The sequence below is a fragment of the Pollachius pollachius genome (assembly GCF_949987615.1).
Source record: "Pollachius pollachius genome assembly, chromosome: 5".
Taxonomy (NCBI): Eukaryota; Metazoa; Chordata; class Actinopteri; order Gadiformes; family Gadidae; genus Pollachius; species Pollachius pollachius.
This window is the reverse complement of record NC_136938.1, coordinates 9,735,412-9,751,932: the sequence shown is the minus strand read 5'-3', so window position 1 is coordinate 9,751,932 and position 16,521 is coordinate 9,735,412. Positions and strand designations below refer to the sequence as shown.

The following is a 16,521-nucleotide window of genomic DNA, read 5'->3' as shown; positions in this document are numbered from 1 at the left end:
GGGAACCACTAATGTTGCTGGCCTGTCCCTGGCTCTGATGCGAGGTAAGGGGGTGTGTCCGTGCGAGGTAAGGGGGTGTGTCCGGGACCCATACGGGTATCTGCGCCTCAGAGTGGGCAGAGGAGGCGGGAAATGGCGCCTGGTAACAACGGAGGATCCTCCGGACTCGGCCTCTGAGTAGCGACAGCGTGAAGGCGGACCGGATCACGTAAACAACCCGCTGTTGTCCCATGTTTGTGGTGGCGGCTGGCGGAGCCCAACTCATTTCACTCTGCTGCCCGGCTGCACTGCGGATCACTTGTGTGAGTACATACCATGTTGTGTTTCTTCTTGTGTGAACGCTCATTGGCGTGGGTGAGGGAACATGTTTTCATATAGTGGCTGTTCACCCATGCTAGCCCGGAGCTATTCGGCAAAAAAAACCAAAAACGAAATATGTCTGGAAATAAAACAACCATGCGGACGTAGCTTTTAGTGGAGTATTTTACACCCACACCGGGGTTGTATCGACAGCCCTGAATAGGGTGATTATTACTGAATGCTGGTCCACGGAGCCCCGGGTCGCCGAGCTGTGTGCTGGTAGCATCTGAGGCAAAGTCAATGGTTTAGCATGTTAGCTTTAGCCACAAAGCTTTCAGCCCAGCCGGAATGTCATGTTTCTTCACTACATGGTGAGGTGTAGACCCTGGCCATGGTCACCCAGTTCATGTTATATCGTGTAAGGATTGATAGAAGACCACCCCTTGCTCTGTTTAAACACATGACATGTATTGGAGGTGTATCGGTGGTCTGGATCGTTTCCTTCACTTGATTAATCACTTGATTCATTTCTTCACGGTAACAAGTATCCCCAACAGGCGGTTGTGACACATTTTGCAATTAATCTAAAATATAGCTCGTTACACTGATGTTCTACTCATGTTCATTTCTATTTCGTGTTCAAATGCTAAGGGCAGCTTTGATGCTAAACTAGCATCTAGTTCTGTCCAGGTCTGGTTTCATGCTATCCTACTTTCTCAGCATCTGATCATCTTTAAACATTACATTAGTTGTTCAAATGATCACATGTGGTTTGGCCACAAGAACCTAAAATACAACCCTACGCTTCCGACATGTGTGTAACGCTACTTGATGGGTGTTCATTGAACTAACGTTACAGTTGCTAGCTGTCCACCTGGTAGGCGCTGTGTTGATTTTATTATCCACAATCAACATGTGTTTTTTTTGTGGATAGGGTTGCGGGTTTTTTTGTTTAAATATATATGTTTATATAGAACGTGGTGGTGGTGTTGTTTTTTAAACTTATGTGTAGCTCTTCGTGTAGGCTATTGAAAAGGCCCCGGTGGCTAATGATAGCTAACAGGCTAAGAGGCTTGTATTGGCATCGTTGCACCGTTTCCCGCTCACTTGTTGTACCTACATGAGCCCCGGGTGGCTGTCTACACACATCTCCCACACTATGTATTATTATGCTGAGACCTAAGCTTAAACGCATTGAGTAAGTCTGGCCGTGTAATTAGGTTTAGTTTCGCGTTATTCCCCCATTTAACTATATTAGAGACGCATTTAAATGCACTTAACCCAGGGTAAACAAAAATATTTAGCACATGTGAATCACTGGACACGTCACTTGAGGAACAATAATGGATTCTCTTTAGTACTTTACATATGTACTATATTGTGTGTGTGTGTGTGTGTGTGTGAGTGTTTTTTTTGTCACATCACATCTTATTTAAAAATGGTCTTAATGTCCTGCACATTCTGCTGTGAAACCCTAATTTCTAGGTTGGGGTAAATAAAGAACATCTTGTCCAATCTCCAGTTTTCACTCTAACTGATCTTGTCAACTCCTGAAAGACATAATGCATCCTTGAGTAGCTTGCATCCTTGAGTAGCTCGTTGAAAAAGATCACCAATTGATTTGTACAGTCTTAAGCTGATTAATGGCTGTAAGATCAACATAATGACACTGCGCTCCTGAGATGCGTTGGTTTATCTTGTTTATCGTGTGAATGGGGTATAGCGGCGTATATACCTACACACCGTCTTCATCGGTTTGCAGATACATCCTTGTGGAAATGTAAACCAGATGTAGCACTGGATATGTCCTAACACATTTCCATCTAGTTGTTACATAAACCCAAAAGGGGTTTGGCTTAGAAGGAAGATCGTTTTCTTTTTTTTGGTTCCTTTTTTTAACTTAATAGTAGATAACAATTATTTAAATTATCTTAACAGCTGTGTTTGGGCACGTATATATGCATTTCTCCAAGTTGTCTAAGCAGCTTTTAAAAGTACATGGTTTGCACCTCATCTGTTTCTTATGAATTATTTTTATGTTATGTAAATGGAAATTGCGGAGATGGAGTTTAGAAGTGGGAAAGATGCCAAGATGTGCTGTGATGTCAGTGAAATGGGATCCTGAATGCTACCAGATGTTGGCAGAGGCCTGCACTAAAACTGCTACACTACTACAGCACCAGACAAGTACCACAACAATATAAGTACCAGTATCACTACTGCACAACATAACTACTCCACCGCAAGTAAATGGACAACTAGTAGATCTAAAGCATTACCGCTCCACTAGACTATTATAAATACCACCGCTTCTCCATTCAAAAATGTGTACTTATATTTAGTCGATTTTAACTTGGCACACCCCTTAATCGACTTTGCTTCATGAATGAGCGTTTCAGCCTCCTACGTCTCTGTGAATGAAATTTTAATTTGAAAAGTGTCTTAACGCGTTGCTCCATCTCTCTCCCTCCCTCCCCCCTGGTCTCGTTCAGCCGTACATGTGACTGCTGAAACCATGAGGCTGAGAATGCGTAAAGCATCCCAGCAGTCCGTCCCAGCCGTGGCGCCCCGCCCCTCGCGGACCAAGCGCAGGCATTCCGACGTCGAGGAGGACACGCCCCCCACCAGTGGTGGGAGGGGCCTGCTCTCCACTATTAAGAAGTTCATCAGGGGGAGCACCGTCAAGGTAACATCCGCTTAACTGGCAGACCTGTTTCACCGGTCTGGAGTTGTAATTGGGGGCATGGCTTGGGGTTGTGTGAGGGGTTCATTGGAAGTAGAGTTTGTCAATCAACGAGTAGACTCCTGCCTTTTCGTTATCAGCTGCAACCAGTTACTGTACATGGGAGATGGGGTCCACAGTTGAGCGCTGAACCATTCTTCTCTTGCCCACCGGTTGTCCCAGTGGAGAAAGTAGCGTAGTATTGGCCAGGGTGTATTTTTCCAGCTGTAATTCCAGTGTGTGTCTGAGCATAGTGTCGTCTTTCTCGGGCTTACTGGAATGCTGCAGCTCGTCCGGTGAGAGCTCAGGCATCATTCTAAATTTAGCTGCTGGCTCACACAGTTGGTGTGTAGCAACAGGCACAAGAACTGGTGGAAAAGTCCTGCTTGGCTGAAACGCTTGTCCTCACAGACAGTCTCACTATATACATTACCGGCCCTTTGATTCCACGATGCGGGAACTACATGCAGGAATTCTGTACCAGACTACTATGCTGACAATTACACCTCCTTCTACCCTGCTGTTTGTTTTGAGAACGACAACCACCTCAGAGATGGCAGATTGCATTTGGGAGCAGAAAAGACACGGACAAATCAAAGGCATATGTTCATCCAAAACAGTGTTTTCATAATATTCCACCACTCAGTTGATGGATATTTCCAGGCTTTGGTGTTTTTTAGCTTCTTCCTGTGAGGTTTAATTCACAGTAATACAATGCAGTGTTAAAATTAATCGAGGCATGCTGTTACCCAGCAGGCCGTCATCTGATGCCCAGTTCAGACCACTTTCTAAACTGTTGCACTCATGATAACGACAAATATAACAACAACATAGTCTGTTTGAAGGATTTCATGGATGGGACTTAAAAAGAATCTACTCAGATCTTGTTTTGAGTCCTTCCTATCGGATGGATCAGGGGTTCAGTTCTGTTCTGCTCATATTGGTAACTTTCTTTCATCTATTATGAGATTCTTCTAACTAATTTACCTCAGATGAGGAAGCGGTCACTCTGCTGTCCAGACTTCATAAAGTGGTTTCCCATTGGCGCCTTTGCAATTGGACAGCATCCTTATCTAGGGTTTCTTTTGGATTGACATACCAGGGGCAGCGGCGTAGCCGTGGGAATAGATATACAGTCAGACCATCGTCATACTGACGCCATAAGGAGTGATGCTCTGATTGGATTAGTGCTCATCCCTGCCCGTGAAGTATATCTCCAAAATGTTTTTGTTTTCTTCAACATGGTATTCCCATACATGCAAATGAACATCTCCAAGACAAGGTTAAACCTGAAGAACTCATAAATTCAATGTGGGATCTGAGTGTACACACACACACACACACACACACACACACACACACACACACACACACACACACACACACACACACACACACACACACACACACACACACACACACACACAAGCATGTGTTACTCACACCTTCTGCAGACCAATTCCATGAAAACACACGTAACACTGCCTCTCTCCTGCTCCTGGTGTCCTGTGTCCACATATATCCGGATAGGCCTTGGCATGGATCACTCACACCTGCCATTAAAACGTGCGTGGCCAGTGGACTTGTGTTATTGTGTTGTCGTCGTCTCTCCCCCCCCCCCCCCCCCCCCAACTCGACATGTGTATCACCAAGTAAACCAGTTCCGTGGTAATGCTGTAGCACCTGGCCACAAGAATTAACTAACATTATAAGCTGCTGTGAATTTTGGCTGACCACAGAGGAGATGGCAACCTTCCAGATGTTGGACTTTAAATCCAATTAAAATATTAGGACCAGCTCATGCACAACTAGTCATGGGTGTCATCGCGTGTTCGCACTGGTCAGGGCCAATGATCATAGTGGTGACGCATGTGTCCTAGGAAGGAAGCAGTCATCAGGAGCTTCACCGGCCAAATTGCCGTGCTCATACTCATACTTGTGCGTCATCGTACAAAATACTTTTATGATTTGGATTTGAGTTGTGTCTGGGATCAGCATCTTCAGCTTTACAGTTGTGATGAGATTTTTTAACATTTAAGGCTCACGTGTTTTCGTCACCTTCTTTTCTGCCCTGCCAAACCTAGCAAGCAGCCACCGTTAAAGTTGCTGCAACTGTCAGGGTGTCATTTATGTTCTATACAGTCTTCTAGGGACATACATCTTATGATAAAGTTTGACTACAGCGAAAATGATGCTACGTGTGTCCATTTTGAAAACAATTCTAAATTTTTAATATCAAGACTCGCACCATGATTGAACAACTAAACACTTTCAGTCACACATTTCACCTTTTAACCAGAACATTGTTGAAGGAAGTGGAAAGGCATGCTGAATGTATCCATCCTCCTGTGATGTTTATTTCTCATTGTTCCAGGTCCAACAGGACAGCCCAGCCAAGAAGGCCCGTCTCCACTGTGATGTGGACAACAACCTGATCTCTTCCACCCCGACCGGCAGACCCCAGGCACGGCCCAGCCGGAGAGGACCAGCCAACGGACGTAAGTGGTGCTACCGTTCCGGCTCATGGATGGGTCCCACTTTATCCACCGGGATGGAACCTGGTGTGGGAAAAGATTCCGATTCAGAGTACTTTTATAAATCAAGCGAGGAGGTGGCTTCTGTCACAACTGCTCAGCTCCAGATGGAGAAATGAAATGTCAAAACAAAAATGCGGTACAGAAATGAACACATGAAATGCAGAAAAAAAAATTCACGTACAAACACAGAAATGCACATGCAAAATGTATTAAATACAGCTAATTATTTCAATCGATTCCCCTTTTCTCTTTTAATACCAATGGTCCATTTCCTCCTGCTGTTCCCCCAGAGACCAGCAACCATGACAGAAGTAAGGAGAAGGCCAACGGAAAGATGGAGGAGAGCACGGAGGCTGAGCTCCCTGTCAGCCCGCCCAGGTCCACCCTCCTGGGAACCATCTTCTCCCCCGTCTTCAACTTCTTCTCACCAGCTAAAGCCGGTACTTGACCAGAACCACCACAGACCTTTTCCAAGTGTCCTTGGCTTCGCTTTTGTTTGTTTGTTCCCTTTGTGGGCCCAAGGGGATGGCTAGAAAACTTAGATGTTAACGATTTGAACCGGTGTTACATCTTCACACAACTGGCACCAAGTTTGTAATGCTCATCCAGCTAATAACATTACAGCCGTCATACTGTGGAACATAATGCTTTCAATCTGGGCAATATATATATAAATCTATGGTGATGGTAAATGGTAATCTGTCCATCTGGTATAATATGTAAATCTGTTTTGTGCCCTGTTGATAATCTTGTAATCTGTCCTGCTACAGTGGTAGTAATCTGGTAATGGGTTGGGACGGTTCTGTCCTGTTGCTAGTACAAGTAATCTGGTAATATCTCCTGGTGTGTTGCCTGTGTTATGGCCGGCTGAGCGCTTACTTTGGTCGTTTTCTGTGTCCTTTGTCTGACATGTTTCTAATAATCTGGCGTGTGTGTGTTGCGGTAGCGCCAGCAGGGTCTGACTCCCCGGACCAGGCGGTGGAGGCGGAGGAGGTGGTGAAGCAGCTGGAGGTAGAGCAGGTGGAAGAGGTCCCCGCCTGCACAGCCACGGCGGTGCGGGACCCCCCCAGCCCCGTGGCCCTTCACCCCCCCAGGCCCCCGCTGCTCCCAGCGCAGCAGAGCCCCATCGCCTCCGTGGCGCCCCCCGCTGCCACCTTCTCCTCCTCCTCCTCCGCCACCTCCCCCCCAGGAGGAGGAGAAAACGGAGGCAGCGGGAGAGTTGGAGCCGGACGTTGACCTGCCGCCGCTCACAGGTAATCGCCATGGGCACAGAGGATAATCACGACGCCGGGATGCAGATAATCGGCATGGCAACACAAGGGCGTGCTATCCAATCACTGCACTGCACTACACACACTGTTCATCATGGATGTTTAAACAACAAACGATTAGGGGGTTTGCGCCGCGAGGTGCGCCTTACACGTGTTCTGGTTGGCTTTTTTTAGTATGTATGCATTTTATCCAGTGGAACACAAGGTGTCTAAATTGAAATCCCTTTTTGGCCCGTACTCCCGTCCCCTCCCAACAGCCCCAGGGTCCACTCCGGACACGGCGTACGTGGACGTCGCCCCCACTACGGTGCCGGCCGAGCCTTCCTACGAGGAGGACTGGGAGGTGTTTGATCCGTGAGTCTGCTGCTGCTGCTGCTGATCGCATTGCTTTACTGTTAAGAAAGAAGTGAAAGGATGTCTGTTCATTCCAAGGCAGTTATGTAGTTCTCTTGGCTCACTTTTTGATATGGCCTTCTTTTATCGGATTGTACCGATCTGGGTGAACAAACCTTGGTAACCGTCTCTGCTGCTTTCACAAAGACATCCATAACCAATATCATTAGTCAAAATCACTTTGTGCCATTTCTGTCTAAGAGCATTTCGCATAAACGCACCTGCCAGGAATGTAAACAATATAAATATAGCACTTTGGTCTTTGCGACGAGACATTTAGGGAAGTACTTGTATGGCGAGTCACTGATTTGTCGTCCGCAAACTCCATTCTGACTGACGCACATTGATTCCAAAATAATCAATGTGGGAGTGTGTCCCCCCCCCCAGATGACTGCTGAATACCAGCCTACCTCATTTGTTCCAGCCTATTAGTAGTTTGTTTGGTTTATTGGTAGTCCATTTTAATGAGTCTGTTGTACTCTCTGCTCTATGTTAACCCGCGTCATCTGTGTTGGGTTTTTCAGTTATTTCTTCATCAAGCACGTTCCTCCTCTCACTGAAGAGCAGCTGACCCGCAAACCAGCCTTGCCTCTGAAGACCCGCAGCACTCCCGAGTTCTCTCTGGTGCTAGACCTGGTCTGTACACACTCTTTCTCGCACTGTGTGGTGCACAAAACAGCCTAACCTCTGCAGACCCAGTTCTCTCTCTCTCTCTCTCTCTCTCTCTCTCTCTCTCTCTCTCTCTCTCTCTCTCTCTCTCTCTCTCTCTCTCTCTCTCTCTCTCTCTCTCTCTCTCTCTCTCTCTCTCTCTCTCTCTCTCTCTCTCTCTCTCTCTCTCTCTCTCTCTCTCTCTCTCTCTCTCTCTCTCTCTCTCTCTCTCTCTCTCTCTGATGATACAACTTTGATTACAAAGTTCTATATTTCAGCAGCGTGAGCATACTGTACACATAGTCCCACACCTACTGTACACATTCTTAATACTCCCTCTCACACTCCCTGATGCACTAATCAGCTTTACCTCATGCAGAGTTTTCTGTGGTGTTAGACTTGGTCAGCACCCTGTGCTCCATGCACACATGGTGGGCAGCGGCTCAGGGAGTAGAGCGGGGCTGTCTGGCCCCGCTCTACTCCAAAGTTGGAGTAGTGCGGAAAAGTTGCTGTTTCGGCCCCTGGCTCCTAGTTGAGTGTATGTGTCCCTGAGCAACATGCCTATTCCTAAATGATGCCGCCACGCTGGCTGTTGCCTTGCTTGGTGGCTTGGTAAATGAATGGGTGAATTGAATGCAATAATTCTAAAGTAATGTGAGTGGCAACAGGTCTAAAAAGCGCTATATATATATATATATATGGACCATTTACTACATACTTCTCACGCTTGATACACTCATGTCACCAATTCACCCTTTTAAGTAATTTATTGTTCATAAAAGCTGGAGTTTTTTTAATTTATCCCTTTAAATACAACCGTTTCATTGCTATCAAAGTTTCAGGGATGCTGTCTTAGAGGAAGGGATGTTGTTTATTACTAATGCCAGTAGTGGAACTATAGTACGAGACCCTGTGATCTGTGCTGCTAAAGCTGCTGCTGAACGGCAAAGAAACAAACGGAAGAGATAAGAGGCTACAGCTTCAAAGATAAACGCCATAAAATATGTTTCCATGACAACCAGCCACATGCAGAGCTTTGAAAAGCATCAGTGTGGGCATTGAAGTCTTAACAGACGGGACTGTTGTAATAGGACAATAAGGCACTCGAAGGCCTACATTAAGCCTTTCTCCTGTTATTGAACTGTATTTTTTAGTTGTCTCTGGACTTGTTTCCCCAGGACGAGACGTTGGTCCACTGCAGTCTGAATGAGCTGGAGGACGCAGCACTTACCTTCCCTGTCCTCTTCCAGGATGTCATCTACCAGGTGAGGCTCTCCCCTTATTAGGTCCCTCTGGGGTCTCACTAGTGGCTTTAGAGAACCAGGCCTTTGAGGCTCTCTGGGCCCCTCCATTGCCCCCTTCCGTGGACCCACTAGTTGCTTCAGAGAACCAGGGTGCTTGGGCTCTCCGTGTCCCTACATTGTCCCAATGGTTGCGTCAGAGAAACTGTGTGTTGTGTGGATCCTCTGTCCCTGACCTGTTCAATATTTAGTAGAACCATAATTAATTCATTTAATTTTACATTACACAAAGCCAAAAAGCGATTGATAGTGCTGGGCTCTGTATTTTTTTTGTGTTGTTCATATTTCTCCAGCTGCTGACTGATACAAAGCACATATTAGAACATAAAGTGATTGGTTAGCCCTTTATTTGGACATATTGGGAACAAGGGTTTGAGCATAATGCGATAAAACCGACCAGCCTTACCCAGTAGTCCAGGCTGGCCTGCCCTGATGTACTCTACAGATCCAATGTCACAGACAGTGCCCACCTTTCAGCCTAGAGTACTGGAGAACCTGGTAGAACAAAAACAATGGAAAAATGTCACATATGCAATCCAGAGATCCATTCTTTTTCCCTTCTGTTAGGTTAAACAAATCATCCCAAATGTTTGGCATGAATGTGGGTTAGTGGTGCAATGGTTCACGGGTTACCCGGGATCCGTACGGATCAACCCTCACGGTTCGGGACGCAATTGATCCGCGGAATCGGCTGATAAAAAAGAAAAAAGTTGTGCGTTCACGTGATCAGCGCATGTTTAAAGGGAACTTCCGGTATTTACAACATCATCAAGTATCTTAGCGAAAAACAGTTTCTGTCGTGTTTTATTTGGCGTTCCGTAAATCCCATTGGAACCGGAAATGTTTGTTTGGTTGTAGTCTTTTCGCTCGGTTCTCCGTATCAACAGTAGGGCTAGAACCGAGCGAAAAGACTACAACCTGCCCCCCTTGCAATGAGTAATGAGTCTTCCAACAGAAATCAATGGATTTAAAAAATGCCAAATAAAACACGACAGAAACTGTATTTCACTACCATACTTGATGAAAAAAAAGATGAGGATGTCTGCATTGCCTTGGGAGAGTTTAGACTCCAAACTCTCTCCAGGCAATGCAGACATCCTGAATTTAAAGTTGTAAATCCAGGATTAGGGATTATTTACTATCCATGTTAAAAAGAAGAAGGAATAATGCCTCAGATTGCAATTTTTTTAAATATTGACTATGCTTAAAGGAAGCAGGATTATTGCCTAATTTTTTACTTTATTTTGTTTTTACACATTTGAAGATTTTATTTAAAGTCACGTTTGTCTTGTTATCTTTTTTGTTGTTGTTGATCCGAAAATGATCCGACCCGTGACTCAAAAACCGTGACACGATCCGAACCGTGAGTTATGTGATCCGTTGCATCCCTTATGTGGGATGAATAAAATGCATATCTTAAATATGTTAATGCATTTTCATAATAGCATGTTCTCGCTGACAATTCAATGCATCCATCTCATTAATGTGATGCCTTTGCCTCATGTTATACTGTGAGATGTGTGTATGTGTATGTGGTTAACGGTGGTGTTTCCTGCAGGTCTACGTGCGTCTCAGGCCGTTCTTCAGAGAGTTCCTGGAGCGCATGTCCCAGATCTATGAGGCAAGGAGGCCTCTAGGGGCTGCAGTAGAATTTTGAGTTTGGTCAGAATTTGTGTCTGCCCTCGGTTATCGTGACTGATCCTGTCCTTTGTCGTTCAGATCATCCTCTTCACGGCCTCCAAGAAGGTGTATGCTGACAAATTGCTCAACATCCTGGACCCCAAGAAACAGCTCGTCAGGTCAGACTCTTTAAAAACCACCAATCGTTCATTTTGTTTCTCATTCATTTGTTTTGATTACTGTAGGCCAAGATCCCACTGAATGCTTTTAACGGCTGGGAGAGGCCAGTTTGTCATTGTTGTCAATGGGAATCAAGTCTTTGGACCACGGCTTTTGCGTTGCTCTGCGCCACGCTAAGCAACTCAAGAAACAAGCAGCCAACGTCATTGTCAATTTACATGCAGAATTTCCCTAGTTGCGTTGCAACAGTAAAAAGGCTTAAACCTCAAGGCGGTGCAGTCCACCTGGCGTCTGACTCGTATCTCGATCTCTGTGTTGCTGCACATGCAGGCACCGGCTCTTCCGCGAGCACTGCGTTTGTGTCCAGGGGAACTACATCAAGGACCTGAACATTCTGGGCAGAGATCTCTCCAAGACCATCATCATTGACAATTCACCGCAGGCCTTCGCTTACCAGGTGAGCTGGGAACCCATCACTCCCTGGAGTGGAGTGTCTCTGTTCTGTATACTGGCAGGAAAACATCAAAACCCCTTGGTAGTCTCACAGTTGGTATAGACCATTTGGTATGTGTGCTTAACAGTCGAGACGGTTAGTTTTTACCAAATGATAGAACCAGTGCAGAGATAGTATAGAAGCGATGGTTGGATAAGTGGGTAGGATGTGTGGCTAAACTGTAGTGTCTACAGTCTACCTGTAGGCTGTGTTGTAGGTGTCAGCTTTGACCTAATTGTAGAGTATTGATGGGTTTTCTATATGTTGGGACTGTAATACATGTATATCGGAGGGAAATGTTTGTAAACATGGGCCAAAATGTAAGCGGCTGACGGTTGGTATTTCAGGAACAACAACTTGTTGTCATGGTGATTAAACCCTCCCCTCTCCCCTTAGCTCTCCAATGGCATTCCAATAGAGAGCTGGTTCATGGACAAGAATGACAATGAGCTGTTGAAGCTGGTCCCCTTCCTTGAGAAGTTGGTAGAGATGGTGAGTTCATTGCTTGCGGACATGTTTGTTAAATACATAGAAACAGTCCTTCACACCCTGTTCTTGTCCTAGAACAGTGTGCTCTGGACCATATATGGAATTGTGAGTATTTTACATTGAGATGGATGTTTTTCTTTCTTTTTTATGTCGTCTCTCCAGAACCAAGATGTCCGCCCACACGTACGAGAGCGGTTCCGGCTACACGACCTGCTGCCCCCGGACTGAGTCACCGTGGTTACAGGACAACTGTCATCAGCAGCGGACATGTAAAAAGCCCTCCTTCAGACGAACTCGACAACATTACCATTACTATTAAATCATCGGCCCCTTTTCCTTCCTTCCCTTGTCACTTTTGTTTTTTAAACCCCAAATGATTTTAAGACTAAACATCATGATGATGAAGAATATAATGGTTTTCAAAGCCGGGGTTGGGATATTTTTTTCTACCAACGACCTGAGAAGGAAAAGTGAAACCAACCTTCCCGGAGGAGCTGTGTGGATTCCTTTTTTGTTCTCCCGTTGCTGCGGCAACGCCTGAAAACCGATTTTAGGGGAAGACCACCTTTTTAAAATGACGATCTCCTAGCTCTGGCTAGCCCTTTTCACGCCAAAACCAGCCCCCGCCCCCCCCCCCCCTCCCCCTCCGGTGCTCCTCCGCTCGGTGAAAAAGACTCCAAAATGGACGAGGACTCCTTCGTCTGTAGGACTGCATTGGACTGCCACCATGTCCCACCTTTTTTGAACATGTAGTAGCGTCTAAGATGTCATTATGCATTCCTCTACAGCTGAATTTTGCATCACTCTGGCTGCTGGCATTTTGTTTTTAGTAAAGAAAAATCTAAGAAAAAGTGAACTGTTTGTGTATAGATGGGGGGTTTGGGTAGGGTGGGGAGAGGGTCCCTGTATGGTCACATGACTAAACGGTATGCTGAGGTTTGGGTGCCGTGCCGGTGTACGCAAACGGGCACGCTCAAACGTTAAGTAAACACATGATGGCTTTCTAATTAAGAATTGGCTTGAAGTCTGCTTACCTGAAACGCGCAACAGGTCATTAAAGGGCATTCATTTTTAAAGTGATACGTGTCAAAGTTAAGTTTCTATATATGTTTTTTGTTTTTAACGGTCTTTTGGTCTGATATCAGTATTGTTTTCTGCTCCCAGTCGTTGTTCAGCTCGGGGCTAGCGCTCGGCTAACTCTCACGTGTAACTTGATGGCTATGTGTTTGTATCTCTTGGAGATTAACTCCTGTAGCACCTCTTTGCCAGCATGTGGACCAGCCCCTGTCTGGAACCCGCGTCTGTTGGCCGTTCCCGATGCAGCACCATTCCCCCACACCTCCCCTGATCCCCTGGCAGTGTCTCCTTTCCTTGACCCTGTTTTATGTACGTTCTCTGATGCCTTTTTTTTTTTTTTTTTTTTTTTTTTTGGAATGCAGTTTTACAGTGTGATTTCGTTGACAAACGGCAACTATATGAATGTGTTTCTGCCCCTACCGCCGAGCTTTTGGACAGTGGTTTAGTAATACTCGATGTCCCTCTCCACGGAACCCTCAGAGGGTCGGAGGTCGTGCCCCCATGATGTGTCGTCGTAGGATAGGTTTTTGTTAGTGCTGGAGGCGTAACCACCACCACCACTACCACCACGCTGGAAAGCGGACCAGCACCCCGACTCCCCATGTTCTTACTTCTGCGGCGTTGGGTTCTGGCGTCGGCTGGGGATGTCTGATGAAGCGCTGTAGAAATACTCCTGGAGTCCTGGCTTTCGTTGGTGCGTTGAGGTTACAGTAGCACACATCTTGGTTTAACCCCCCTGGGTTTTGTAGAAGACAATCAAGACCCCCTTGTTTTAAGATGTGGAGTTGTGTGGGGCTCGGTTTTATTTGTTGTGTCGTATATAGTTGTGGTCCATGAACAAAGCAGTTTGGCTTCCCTTTTTCCTTCTTCCTGGCTTGTAGAGCACAAACGGCTCACTGCGTATCCATGCCTCTCCTAGCTGGAGAACCATGACTCGAGTCTAGCCTGATCACTCCCTGGGCGCTATGTATGTATGTATGTTTGTATGTGCGTGCGTGTGTGTCCAGACTCTGAATGTAAGCTACGCAGAGAGCTCCAGCTGAACAGGCTCCTTCATTCTCCACAGCTCATCGCTGCCTATTTCAGTTTGAAAGAGGCACCAAACCTGAAACCAAATGGCAGCAACAGCAACCCCTCTGGTGAAACAATGCACATACGGCAGTTGCCGTTTTCTGATTGGCTGAAACAGGTGCAGAGCGATGCCAGTCACCGTGTCGGCTGAAGCATAGACATCCGCTGGTGCTAATGATGGGGTTTGGTGTCCCAGTGCGTTTGGTTACTCCTTTAACTGATATGGTATGGGGCATGTTACACAGACCCTCGGGATTACTAGGCGGCTAGAGGGGAGTTGACAATAAATTAGTTATTCAGGGGGTCCCCCCTTGGTAATGCTGTCCCTTTTATGATGGAGTACCCCAGGTGTTGGAGAGATGGTTAAGGGAGCATGGTGCGGATTGTGAGCTGGGCTTGTTTTATTTTTTTTTTCTGAAGGATCGGTCAGGAGGTGTTTTGATATTTGTCATCCAGCTCGTTTTTATGTGCATTACCATTTGTATTGTACACTTGGGTGTTGTACAATAACAAACTGATTCATGTTTAAAAAAAATCCTTAAATAAGGAAAATCTTTTGTATTTTTGATTTCAAAAGGCATGTCGTATCTACTTTTTAAATGTATTAATGAAGATTTAACTTTACATAAGATGGAGTGTCTTTTTTTCTTACAACTATCTGTATGTATGTTTAGTTTAGCACAGTGTCACTAAACTGTTTAACTTAGCATGTAGAGAATCAAGCTTGCTATATGAGGAAAGTCCTGGTTAACCTTTAATCAAGGCACTTCATTTCTGCAGAAAAAAAGCAATCGTGTTACAGATCCTTTTTTTGTCCCCAATATCTGTTCAGCCATTTTACTTGCAGGAAATGCTATTTGTGCTAAAGATGTATTTAAAAAAAAAAAGCTTAAAGACATCTTTCTTTGCCAAAAGGCTATGCTATTGTAAAGTGTATATACAGTTACAATGACTTTCTGAAACAAAGTTTTAAAGTTAACCTCCTGTGTGTTTTTGTCTTCATTTTGTGCATGCTTGAACTTCCAAAGTTGGCAGAGAAAACACTGAAAACCAAACTTCAACCGCAGCTAACAGTCTAATGCAGGCTGATTACGTGTTGGCTATTCCTGAGGTTTTCCTTGATTAAGTGATACCTTGCCCTCGTTGACCATATTCGCTAATCTGATAGAGGCTTGTTTTATTGCTTCAAATAATTCCCCCTGGCAATCAAAGTATTCTGAATATCTATTTCCGAAACAGCCCAATGTTAAATATGCGATCATAATTTGTTTCCTAAATAAATAAACTTCATTATCTTAGTTTACTTATGTTGAAAGATGCTGCATCGTTGGGCTTTGGGTTATTCTTTTTATGGGGTGCTATGCGGTCCAGTGGGGAGTCTGACTACGAATCAAAAGGTTGTTGGTTCGATCCCTGGGAAGACCGATTTATATATTTATATTATAAATGTCACTCTTTGTAACATCGTCGTTGTTCCGTGGTAATAACGCGTAGCGGGTTTTTGATTATGCCTTCCCGGACGAACTAATGAGTGCAACAACCTGTAACTACCTTGCTATTATTGGTTATTATCGTAAGGTTTTCCGCACCAGCAGATGTCGGGGAATCTTATGTTGTCTTGAGTGACCGGACTCCGGTTTCAGACAAGAGCCGTGAGAGGAGCTAATCAACACGGATCATGAATATTTCATCACTAATGGCCAAACTTTTTATTTTTTCCCCCCAGGCGAAATCCGTTCCGCGTTTCGCACCTCGTCCGTCGCTTTCTGGCCTTAATTACGAGGCTTTAGAGCACCAGGTGTAGCATTGCACTCAGACATGTGAGTGGTTTCCAAGACAGTTAGTAGGCCAGGTCAGTCCACACCAGATCCCCGTCTTAACTGGTCTTCTTGAGCATCCCATGAGATAAGAAAAGGACGAAACACCTTGGCGTGCTCGATTGGACAATATTACGAACAAAAGTAGCCCAAAGGAGACTTGTTTCATAACCAAGATGAAGTTGGTGGCTTTAAAATGTTCCCCTTTGCGTGAAATTAGTGTTTTCTAACTTGACGGGATAAGAAAAGAGGATATCGCTATTTTTTTTATTTGGACATTTCGAGGCGAACGTCGGGAAAATGTGGTCAACCCCTACCATTTGTATTGTGTGCATCCTCTTTGGTAAGTCATGTTTTATGTTAAAAAAAAAAAACGTCTGAAGGAGCCTGGTGATATGTTCGACATATTCTTTTTAGAACTTTTTTAAGTGACACGAGCAAATTAAATTAATTATGTATAAATAATCAACTGTTACAGTAGGACTATGCCAATTTAAATCATATAGCCTCAATATCCTCAGATAGACCATACATCTCAAACAAATGCTATCCTTTTTCATTGTATGGCTTTAGGCCTATGTGTATTCTCTGTTTAGTCATGA

At 45.0% G+C, this 16,521-nt stretch overlaps 1 protein-coding gene across 1 annotated transcript; it reads left to right on the top strand.

Annotated features, from left to right (window-relative positions):
• The first annotated feature begins 132 nt into the window (after positions 1-132).
• Positions 133-15,277, top strand: LOC307075572 (CTD small phosphatase-like protein 2-A). Its single transcript, XM_079736208.1, is given in 14 exon segments — positions 133-302; positions 2,793-2,986; positions 5,397-5,520; positions 5,850-5,999; positions 6,506-6,678; positions 6,680-6,812; positions 7,088-7,184; positions 7,748-7,859; positions 9,050-9,136; positions 10,731-10,793; positions 10,892-10,971; positions 11,303-11,429; positions 11,862-11,957; positions 12,117-15,277. Coding segments are annotated over 13 exon segments (1,479 nt in total). The 5' UTR covers positions 133-302; positions 2,793-2,815; the 3' UTR covers positions 12,183-15,277.
• Positions 15,278-16,521: the final 1,244 nt, after the last annotated feature.